Below are 11387 nucleotides of genomic sequence, written 5' to 3'. Positions count from 1 at the left end.
TCACCACCCCTGAGGGCTTCCCTCCCTTCCCCTTCCAGTTATCCGCCATTATTCTTTAACTTCCTCACAGCAAATTCATTTATTAACTGGACTGCAAGCAACACACGAAGAAGAAAGCCATTAGGGGTGGAAGAAGGAGCAACTAGGGTGTTACATGCCACCATTTGAAGGCAAAGGGCCGGCGCTGGACGTTGGTACCACAGCGCACCTCGCCGAGCCTGCCATGGTAGGAGCACACGTCCTCGAGGAAGCGACAGCGCAGCCCCAGCGGCTCCAGCAGGCAACGGGTTTGTCGCTCCAGGCAGCACTCACCCCCCATGATGGGGCCGAAGGGTTTGGGGATGCCCAGGTCCTTGGCCAGGACGATCATGGTGACCTGTGGGGTGACATGAGGTGGGCTGATGGAGCTAAAGGGAAGGGGCTCATCACCCTCCTGCAGCAGCCTCATCCCAAAACAGGGCATGAACAGCACTCTTTGCAGCCACTTTCCCCCAGGATTCCAAATCCAGCATTGTTTTCCCCTATATTCATCATTAAACTCACCCCATGCTGTGTGATTTCCCTTCTTTTTGCCTCAATACAACACAGTTTAACCCCACCGCAAGCAGATTTGAACTCATCCGAGCCTGGCTGAGGATATTTTCTCTTTCCAAGCAGGTGTCAATATTGTGCTTTTTTGGGGGGACAAATTGGGATTCATCCTGACTGGAAAACTGAGTTTTGGAGAGGACCCAAGGAGCAGGGACCCCCCTCACCATGTTGGGGAAGTAGGGCACGGCTTTGCCCTGCTTGTCAAGCTTGAAGAGGGCCGGCAGGTCGATGATGTCCTCCTCCAGCAGCCCCAGCTCCTTCTTGAGGACATCCCTGTTCCAGTCGATGCAGCGCTGGAGGGGATGGAGAACAGGAGGTCGGAGGGGGAGGACACAGGTAGATATGGTCCCCAAAGCATCTTCTACTCGAGGGGAGCCAGAATTCGACACCGCCCTTAAAGGGTTTGTACCCCCCTGGGGCAGTTATTGCAAGAAATAGCAATACTTACCAGAAATATCAGTTCTTACCTGAACATACTGGTTCTGCTGCATCAGAATGTTGTTGGAAAGGACCTTGTTAATGGTGACTCGTTTTGTGTCTGTCCCTGAGTACCCTACAAAGGCAAATGCCCTTAAAATGAAGCAGTGGTAGCAGAGCCCTGGCGTAAGATGGGGAATAGAGATGGGAAAAGTCCCCAAAATCCCTGTTTCCTGAGCTTGGGGTCCCAATTCTTAGTTTATTGGGAAACTGGGTGGGAAGAAACCTTTGCCTGTTGGAAAGTGCATTGGAAAGTTCCTGTCATCCCAGAGGAATGGTGATCTCCTACAGTTCTCCATTCAGCTCCATTTGGAGCTGCCACCTCCACAGAGGTGCTCCTTGTTTGGGGATGGCAGCGACCCAGAGGGACCCATGGAGGTATGGAGACCTTCTCCCCCCACCACTGCAGGTGGATGATGTTCATAAACCACGATTAAAAGGTGCTCAGACTGGTGACCAAAATGTCATTGCTGCAGGGAGGGAAGGACAAGTGACATGGGAATGCTTGTCCTGCTCCGTGCTGGCATTTACAGATGCTCCATCCCACCAAGCAAGCATCCCCTCCATGCAGAGGGCTTTATCACTCCCATCCCACTCGCTTTCCCAAAATAGGGCTTGAGGAGGCTGGGAATGGTGGGCAGGCATCCCGCGTGCCAGCACTGAAGGACAATGGGGTGGGGAAAGGTCCCCATGTCCCTCAGTACCCGCAGTCAGACAGGCGCTGCTGCCCTCAGCCCGGCTGCTCTATGGGGAGGCTCCGGCTGTCTCAGTTGACATCAAAGCTCAGCCAAAGCCACCCGATGTCCCCTTGCCTTTGAACATGGTGGCTTCACCCTGGCCTTCCTTCTGCTTCTCCCGAAAAAGCTTGTAGCATGCTGCAGGGCTGGCCATCAGCATCCGGAACCGCTGGGGTGGAGGAGGAGAGAAAGGAGGGAGAGCAGTCACCAAAACTGGCTTCACTCTGAGGACATCAGGGGCTTATTTCTGCAAGGAACCTGAGCTCAGACTCTTAAAATCAGGTGTCTCTGATGGTATTCAGTGTCTTTTTTAATGCATGGTGAGAGGATATCTCAGAATGAGGTTCAGTGATTTGTGCTGATGGCAAATACGGACTAGATCACAACCTGAGGGGTTAAACTGCTGCTGGGGCAGGGAGGAAAACTGCAGCCTGGCTGCAGCTGGGTCCAATCCTGCCCACATCAAGTGGGGTTTGATGGAGGTTTGGCTGAGCTGAGATTGAGGGTGAGGAGCACTGCTGCTGTTAAGCTGGGTTTTGTGTCTTGTTTCTGGCATTGCAATTCCGGGGGGAGAATGGAACAAATGACTAATCAGGCTCTGACTTCCTCAGGAGAAGCCAACAATCGTTATTAAGATAATCCTATGGGAATTATGGATTTGTAGGGTCCGAGCTCCATGTATAATCTGACTGGCTTCCTACCAGTGGAAATGGTCTCTTTAGTGGAACAATAGCAGTCACTTACTGCAGTCTTGATGGCATCTCTTATGGGGGCTTAGTACACCCCTGGGGAGGGCTAAAAGCTTGCATGGAAGGTTTGGGGGTAGGGGTGTGTATCAATACTGCTTTCCTGAACCATCCAGGTCAAGGTGGTTTTTTTTCCCCAGGTGGAAAGTGTCTTGTATCAGAAACACTAAAACCAGTGACAAAGAAAGGAGCTTCTGAGAACGCTTGGGAGGTGCTGAGCAGCTGAGAGCCCTGCCCAGCCCATGTGGATCCTGAGCTTTAAACTTCTTGGACTGCCTTTGCAGGTGCCTTTTTCTCCTCTTTGTGTTGATCATTACCTCAGCAAGTCCCTTTCTACATTCAGAGCCCTCAGTTTTGGGGACAGGAGTGAACCCCTAAGCAAATGCTGGCTGGGTCTATCAAAGAAATGTGCTTTGGGGTTTTCCTTAGAAGTGTCCCAATGGGATTAGTATCTCAGAAGAGAAACCCTACAGTGGTGTGGGGGTTTTGGGATACCTTTTTGTCAGAGGTGGGCACAAAAGTGACGAACTCATCGACGTGGCCTACAGCCAACCAGTCTGAGTAGAGTTCCACGGGAGCCTGCACTTGCTGGGCACAGAGGAAATCCCGCACTATCCTGGTCATTCTCCTCCCTGCGGAGCTGGGGGTGGGAGGAATATCCCCAAGAGAAAGGGATAAGGGGAATAAATATGAATGCATTAGTGTGTATGTACATATAAATCACTGCTGACATGGAGAAGAGAAAGGAAAGTGCAATATGATGGCAGAGATTGAGCACTGGTTGTTGGGTGCACCCATCCCATAGAGAACCCTCACCAGGGAACAGCTAATTCAGCCTATTAACATGATTTTGAGGATGTTTAGGGGATATCTGTGCTTCCTTTGCTTCCAAATGGTTTCCCAGCTCTTACATGGGGAAGCTGCTGCCAATGAGGATCCTTCCCAGGGGATACTCCTTCCCTGCCACAGTCACAGGGGGGCTGACCTCCAGGTTGCCAAAGGAGTCGAGGCTGGTGATGGCTTCAAAGAGGGGCTCTCTGCTCACGTAGCCAAAGTCAGGGCCCTGCAGGAAGAGAAATCACGATGAGCTTTGCCCTGGGTCCCCCCTGCCTCCATGTCTTCAGTTTTTAACTTCCTGCTGGGGTCAGACCTCCTCCAGTAGGTACAAACCATGAAGAGAGAAGCCTGTCCATGGATGGAGAGAGCAAGAAAAGGTCAGAGACAAGGCAAAGAATAAAGGAAATGTGAGGATAACGGTCTCTGAATTGTCTGGGCTCAGTGATAAGTGGCAAATGCCAGGGGCAAGGCTGGGACAGGTCTCTGCTGTCCCAAAGCCAATGTTTTAAGTGTCTGCATTAAGCTAATTAGGTGCTGGGGTAGCCCTGAAGCTGAGTTTCTGGGTGGCTCTTGTTGAGTTCGAGGAACTTCAGCCCCGTAGGGGAAATCCACCTCAGGCATCAGGGCTGCACCTCACTTAAATCCTACTTAAGCCCTGATTTTCAAGACTTAATGTATCTGAAGTTCAAGGTGTTGTGCATGCAGGGGTAATGAACCCTTGTGGTGATGTGGCTGGAATGCCCAAGGGGCAGACTGCAGTGCTAAAAGCAGTGAAAATGACAGAGGTGGGACAAAAATCCTGCCTTGAACCTGTCCTTGATCTCCGGATCAAGTCAGTATGGGCTTGGAGCTCACGGCAGCCTTGGGATGAGATCAGGTGTCTGCTGGGTTTGCATTAAGTCCCAATCACTTGCCAGTGTTGGGTTTCTGTGGGGTAAAACAGATATGAAGGTCTCTAAAAATGAGCAGAGAGAGCTGAAGGTGATCTAGAAGTTGCTTTTTGTTATTAAAAGGTGTTTGAGAAGCCAGGATTGGGAAAGTGCACCAGGATTGACTTTCCCCAAGACCTCCCATGCATTTTTGGGGTGCATGGCTGAGGATTAAATTCTTTCCCTGGGTGCTGTGGGAGGGACTGAGCATGAAATACAAGCTCTGAGCTTATATCAGTGTAATAAGCTGGTATGGTTTCAACTGTCAAGGTCCTGGTTCATCCCAGGTTTGTGGGTCACATCCAAGTCCTATCAGTTCCAGACTGATTTTGAGGAGCTAATTCCCTCTCATCTCCTTTTCCCTGGCACAGGGTCCCACAGGCTTTGGGCTTGGCTGGGGTGAGGACAGGACCAGTATGTGTCATGTTTGGCTAAATATTCCTAGCTGGAAAATGAGATGGGAAAGAGAAGAGTGGGGATTAGAGAAGCCTTCAGAGCAGCAATTGGAGTATAAAGTGTTAGCAGCTCCAGAGGCTGAAATTGCTTCCTAAAGCAACTCCTAATGAGGATGGATAGGAGGGGATCACTGTGCTATTCCCATCCTGCCTGATGGAGCTGGGACTGGGTGTAATTTCAGGGATGAGAAATGATGCGTTTCAATGCTTTGGAAAGCTCTTCACCTCCCCTAAGGTGGTGTGCAGCACAAAGTGAGCTGCCCTCTTCTCCCTTACTGCTTGATGCCTGGCTGGGTCTATGTGGCAGCAATCTGGGGATGCTCTGCCCTTTCTGCATGGCGGTATCCCAAAGGGATCGTTCAATCCATCTTTTTTCCCTGCTTGTCTTTCCTGGGCTCTCCTTGAATGCTCGCTGCTTTCCCAGACAGCTTGCTTTGCACACTCTGCCCACGGCTGGCCCTTTGCCTTGGCAAACCAGCCCCACAGGGATGTTTTTGGCAGCTGCCTGCATCTTGTTCTCTTTCAAGGAAGTAAATTGACCCCTCTCATGCTTTCCTCTTCTGCTTGGGAGCTGCTGCATATTCACAGGCATAGAGGAGGAAAGGAAAAACCAGCCCATTGCTGGGATACTTAGGGTAAAGAAATCCACTCTTCTGGAGCTTGGCAGGAATCTTTCATTCCCAGAGGCATGAGAGCCTCCTTTTCCCTTTCATCCAGCACCTTCTGGATAAAAGGCTTTCCAGATGGGCTGTGGATTAGTCTCTGATCTTGGTTGGAGGGGTTGAGGCTGTTGCCATCCTCCCAGCTGGAAGTGGATGGGGTGGTATCTCCACACAGAGGTGTCAAACTCTCATGTTTCAAACAAATACACTGTAGGCCCTCTTAAGGAGCCAGGTTCAAGCAGGGTTTTAGGAGTGGTGGAATAGGCTGAGCTGCTGCTCTGGGAATACAAGCAACTGTCCTGCTCTTACCAGTAGATCCTTGATAGGGAATCGCTCCAGCCCTCCATCTTGAGGGGAGTCCAGCACCACTGGGAAGCTTTTGTGGGGAGCATGGGTGTAGCCAAACTCAATCTCATCCTAAGAAAGGGAGAAAAACCTGTGTGGGGCACATCATCAGGGTGGGAAAGCTTTGTCCCCACTCTGGTGCCCACGTACCTGCATCCAGCGGTCCCCACGGTTGATATAGCCAAAGCAAACCTTCAGGTCACAGCCAGCCTTGTTCACCAGGTTTTTTATCTCCTTGATGAAGAGGTAGTTGTCCTTCATGCTGGGAAAGTGGGTGGCAGGAAGGATGGGGATGAAGCTGCCTTTTCCCCTGCCCATTGCCTCCCCACTTTTCCCTTGGCCTTTACCTGCAGACAAAGACGTTCACCGGTGCCAAAGTGTTGGGGGTCATGATCCACGGTGCTACCCTGAACATGACTGTGTCAGTGAAGATTGGTGCATGAGGGATACCCTGGGGGAAGCAAGCAGAAACTGGAGAGCTTTTATACCCTGTTTACCACTATTCCCCCTAAGTAGAATCACAGGATAGAAACATAGAATAGTTAGGGTTGGAATGGACCTTAAGATCATCTAGTTCCAACCCCCCTGCCATGGGCAGGGACACCTCATACTAATACCCAATCCCTGAGGTCATTTAGGGGTAAATTAGTGGGAAGCATTCTCCATTCAATCCCCATCCCCTTCTCCAAGCCCCTGTTGCTGCCTCCCACCTTCACCCCTTCCCTGGAGCCCCCAGACCTCAGACAGCGTCTCCAGGAGGCTGACATGGATGGAGACCAGCCCAGGAAAGGTGTCATCAGGAAAGCGGAGCCCCTCGACAAAGAAGTCGAGCTCAGCAGCCCCACCAGTGTACTGCACCGTGTGGTAGAGCTTCCTGCGGCCCAGCACCTGCATGTACCGCTGCCCGAAGAAGGGATCTGCAAGAGGAGAAAGGGGATGGTGGCAACCTCTAATGTTTCTGTGGTCATTTCAAGTGTGTGCAAGGAGGAACCACGATCCCTCTGTGCTGGAGCTTCTCTGCCTCTATGGGTGGATACAACTTCACCTGGAAGAAGCTCCTCAAAACTTTCAGGGTCTTTCAGTTTGGCAGTTATGCACCAGAAGGGTGAGGAAGAAGTGTCTCAGACTTTCCTTGGATGGAGCAGTCGCCCGGAAGGTGTTTCCATGGGGTTTCTGCTGTTTCAGCCCCCACTGACAATGCCACCACCCCTCCTGCTGAAGGGCTGCCTCTGCATGGAAGGAGAAGACCCATGTTTCTGGGCTGGATGAGGGCTTTTGGTCACAGGAATTAAATCACTGTGCCCTGAACAAGGAACAAGCAGGGGAAATGTGTTGTAGAGTGTGTTGTGATCATAATAAAACATCTGGGACATGTTAGGACACATGGCTTTTTCTGCTACTCCTGTGCTGGATGAGCTTGTTAAATGGCTTTATGGCTCTGGGCCTCTGCTTGTTCATCTCCAGTTTTCCATTTGGTAGAGAAGAGAATATTCAGCACTGGAAAAAACTGGAAAAGGGATGCAGAGGCCTTCAGAAGTGCCATTTGAAGAGCATGGAGAGGACAAGGGCAGAGATGGAAAGCAAAGAGCTTGCAGGAATCTCAAAAGCTCCACAAGCAAGGAGGAAGGGACAGAGGAGGAGGTGAGGAAGGACTTACTCTGCACGTAAAAGACCCCAACTTTATCAGCTTCGGAGACAGGAATATAGAGAATGATTTCATACCCTCGGGGCAGGCGCTGGGGCCCTTCAGTCCTCAACACCATCCGAGACATGTCCAGCAAATCTGGGTGCAAAGAAGAGGAACCTGGGTGATGGGTGGTTGCACCATGCAGCTCTGGCTGGTCTGCACCCTCCCTCCTGGGGTTTGCATCTCCTCTACCAAGCTCTTCCCTTGCTACCAGCCTTTGCAAGGTGGAACAACAAGCTGCTAACAAAGCCTGGGGCTTGTGCTTTGAAACAAATGCCCCTTTCCCTCCCTTAACAGCCCTGGCACAACCAGTCCTTGGCCTCAAAAAGGTGATGGGCACTGGCTCCATGTGGTTGGAGTTTTCCAGGAACCTGGGTGTGTTCCTGCCTCATGCTCCTTAAACCCGTGTGAAGCATCCCTGGGCCAAGCTCTGCTGTCAGTGGCACCTCTGCTGTGCTTCTGGCTGGGTTTCGTGCCCTGCTTGACCGCAATTAGTTTGGATGGCATTAAACAAGAATTCCCATGTGAGAAGCTTACTCAGCAGCTTGGTAGAGAGCAGCTCATGGACAGCTGGTTCACAAGCAAGATTTCACCTCCAGAATGGTTCAAGAGGGGGAATACCGTAGCATTTTTTTGCTTTCTATGATACCTTCTTTATATATATACATATAGAACATTTATAGCTACCTTCTCTGCTGAACACCCTTTCATCATCGCAGTCTGATGCCACGGTGAAGGGGTTCTCCTTGTCACAGCTGACGAGTAGGATGGCTCCATGGCCCTCGGGACCCCAGGTCCAGCTTGCCTGAAACACCCCACTGGGCCTTAGTGAGCTCAGGCTCTGCAAGGCCATGGACTTCCCATGCAGTGCAAGAGGCTGAGTTACCTTGTTGGGGCTGTTCTTCTCCACCACGCCATCCCGATCCGCATCAACATCCAGAGAAATCCCTGGATGGAGAGAACTCACCCTTATCCCAGGGTACAGCAAGGTTGGGTGGGTGCAAGAGCTCCCCAGATCCACTAAACTTGGGTCCATCTCTGTCCCCATATCACAGCACCTGCCCCCGAGGGATCAAGTGGGTGAAGATGGACTGTACCACAGCAGCCTTCATACTCACCAATGCCAGTGAGGAAGACCCCAGCTTGGTTGATGGGCTGCCCTCCCTCTGCGTAAAAGCTGACAGTTACCTGCAAACCCCCAGATCCCTGGTTGGGGAAGGAAGTTCTCCCTCTGTGGAGATCCCACATCCCAGCACCCCACTTCTCACCTTGTTATCATTGACCTCAGTGCTGGCCCTGCTCATGCTGAACCTCAGCACCGTCCCCTTGTCCAGCGGCCACCGTGTCCCACTGCCAGGGGCTGGCCCGACCTCCGCTGGGCTCTGGCATCTCACCTCCACGTTCACCCCCTCCGTGTGCTTCACACTGAAGGAGACTGCCCCGGCTGGGGCCGCCCTGCCAAAATCACTCTGGTTTTAGTGCTTTGCACCAAAATCACCTGGTTCTCACTGCAATTAATTCCAGTGCCCAGAACACAGCCAAGACCGGGCACGCTGGCGTCGCCACGCTCCCCGCCGGCACCTTCCTGCCCTTTCTCCCTGCCTGGGAATGCTTCAAGTGTCTATAGTTTTGCTTTTTAGGACAGGACATGCTATTTTAACAAAATGAGGCTATTTTGTAGCCATGGGTGCAGATTACAATCTATAATAACCCCAGCCCAAAGCACTCAAAGCTTCTGGAACTGACCTTGGGTTTGTACTTCAGTGGAGAAATCCATGTTTATTTTCCAGCTGAGGCAAAACGAGGATTTAACAGCTCATCCTAACAGTGGGACAACCCAGCTGGGACTTGACCATGGGAAACTCTAATTGTGGGGGTGATTCTGGTCAACCCTGGAGCAGGAGTTGCACCACTCCCAGTCCAGTGTGCCCTTGCTCTGCACATCTCTTTTCCCTCTCCCAGCTCCTTTTCCCTAATGTCCCCATCTTTCCAGGGTTGTTATTTGCAGCTCATGAGGTGCAGACTCCCTTTGATCCCAACACCCAAGGGCTAACACTGTATCACTGTTACAGCATCATTTTTTGGGTTTCTGGATGCCAACAGCCCTCCCCCCCCACCCCCCCCAAACCTGCACTGGGAGTGGGGAGAGGAAATCTGAGTGCTCCTTTGCTGCTGCCTGGGTGTTTCTGAAGTTATTAAATTACATTTAATTATGCATGGGAAAACTGGTTTGGTTTCCTTGTTTCTGGGTTTTGGGAATCCCACTGGGAGGAGATTTCACCTGGAGAGGTGCCAGATGAGTTGTAACTGCTGCTTGGCTTGAATATTGAGGGTAAGCTTTGCAAAAACAGCAAAGACCAGAATCGACCATGAAATGAGCTTTTAAACTGTTTCCTTTGGAGAGGGGGGAAATATATCTGGAGGTAGAGGGTTTGGTTTGGTTTAGGGGAGTTGGTGGTGTGGGGATGCTGCTTGGTCACTAACTACATCTTGTTTCCCTCCCCACTCCCAGCTGCATCTCCTCTTCTGCAGCCCATCCCCATGGCTCCTGCTCCAGCAGCTTTCCAAGATGACACTGGATCAGTTGACCACAAATGGCTCAAACCCATCACCATCAGGTAAGTACCACATCATGCAAACACTGATGCTTGAAGCTTTCCTGGGTCTTGTCCAGCTTTACAAAGCCCAGGGAGGATTTTGCCCACAAAATGCATTAAATCACAGTGTTGGGGCTGTGGAGATTGGGGAAGCAGAAGGAAAAATGAGGAGGGGGAATTTGCAGAGGGATAAATGGGGGGTGAAGGCAGGCAGGAAGGCGGGGTGCAGAGATGGAGGAGCACAGGGGGTGTTGAGGTGTCCCACTCACCCATAGACATCAGCTGAGATGCAGGTGCCCAGCACACACAGGGCCTCGATGCGGTTCCCGTGCTGCAGCCGGAGCGTGCGGTCCCCCGGCATCTCCCTGTGCAGCCGCCCAGACACCCTGGCGATGGGCACACGCACCCTTTCCCACCTGCTCTGCGTGGCACTGAGCCCCCCAGCAGCACCCAGCTGCTTCTCCTTCTCCCTTGGCAACGCCTCCCTCCTCCTCCTCAAGTGACCCTGGAGCAAATCAAGCTGCTTTGGGAGCCTGCAGAGTTTGGAATGACAACTGCAGCCCCCACCATGCTCCGAAGAAAGGAAGCAGTTGGATTGGACCCTCTAAAGCCCCATGAAAATGATCTCCAAGGGGAGGGAAGAGAGGGAGGGGGAGGGCAGCCAAACCCAACCAACTCCCAGCTCTATGCAAGGAGCTTCCCCAGCTGTCCCCAGCTCCCCTCCAGCATCTCCCTGACCCCAAACAGGGACGAGCAGCCCAACACAGAGGTGATTTTGCAGTGCTTTGGCTGGTGTTTGCACCTGTGGTTATCCATTCTTTACATACACTTTAGGGAAAAATTCTGGCTGCTCTTGGGAAGAAATACATACAATTTTCCAGCCCTTAGGCTAAAGCAGGACACTCCTTTTGATTTTTTCCCTGCTTATTTGCAAAGGGAAGCAGGGAAGCACTTGCGGAGGTGGGGAAATCAGAGGTGGTTTTCCACACGTCAGGAGCAATTGCTGCCCACACAGGCCTTTGCATTATATATTAACATCAAGCTAAATATTCATTTTAAACCCCAAACTTCTGCCCCAGATTTGGAAAGCCACAAGCAATTAGTGAAGAGCAGAAATGTTCAGGTTGATGTTCCCTATTTATATCCCTTTTGGGCTTCTCTTCCTTTTTCCTTTTAGTGCTCTCTTCCCTCCATGGCTGGGGTGTAGGAAAGAAACTCAAACCCTGTTTCCCATCTGAATCAGATCCTATTTTATTGGGTTTGTTTGGTTTTGGAGGGTGTTTGCCATGACCTGAACAAATGGGAATGAGGACTTTGTGTTGCT

The 11387-nt window shown here is 51.5% G+C and overlaps 1 protein-coding gene across 2 annotated transcripts; it reads right to left on the bottom strand.

Moving 5' to 3' along the window:
- Nucleotides 1-112: 112 nt before the first annotated feature.
- Nucleotides 113-10459, bottom strand: LOC101877942 (protein-arginine deiminase type-2). 2 transcript variants are annotated; one of them, XM_031045745.2, is made up of 16 exons: nt 10333-10459; nt 8735-8921; nt 8585-8654; nt 8353-8414; nt 8154-8271; nt 7437-7562; nt 6518-6696; nt 6127-6230; nt 5930-6041; nt 5744-5851; nt 3463-3614; nt 3047-3191; nt 1881-1974; nt 1059-1144; nt 756-884; nt 113-376 (listed from the first exon to the last, which is right to left on the bottom strand). In XM_031045745.2, the coding sequence occupies exons 1-16, from the start codon at nt 10422-10424 to the stop codon at nt 143-145; spliced, it is 1998 nt and encodes a 665-aa protein (XP_030901605.1). In that variant the 5' UTR covers nt 10425-10459; the 3' UTR covers nt 113-142. The 2 variants fall into 2 exon arrangements, with proteins under 2 accessions (XP_030901605.1, XP_030901606.1); XM_031045746.2 differs by lacking the exon at nt 10333-10459 and adding an exon at nt 9213-9292.
- Between the last annotated feature and the right edge of the window lie 928 nt (nt 10460-11387).

The sequence above is a fragment of the Melopsittacus undulatus genome, chromosome 12 (assembly GCF_012275295.1).
Source record: "Melopsittacus undulatus isolate bMelUnd1 chromosome 12, bMelUnd1.mat.Z, whole genome shotgun sequence".
Taxonomy (NCBI): Eukaryota; Metazoa; Chordata; class Aves; order Psittaciformes; family Psittaculidae; genus Melopsittacus; species Melopsittacus undulatus.
This window is presented reverse-complemented; position numbering and strand designations above follow the sequence as displayed.

Bases quoted from the DNA above. Each gene is read 5' to 3' on its own strand.
- LOC101877942 (XM_031045745.2), bottom strand. From the start codon at position 10,424: ATGCCGGGGGACCGCACGCTCCGGCTGCAGCACGGGAACCGCATCGAG. The intron at 6,042-6,126 runs GTAAAGGCCAAG...CCACTTTCCCAG, and splicing joins GTGAACGTCTTTGTCTGCAG to CATGAAGGACAACTACCTCT. The intron at 1,145-1,880 runs GCAAGGGGACAT...TTGCCTTTGTAG, and splicing joins TGAAGCCACCATGTTCAAAG to GGTACTCAGGGACAGACACA.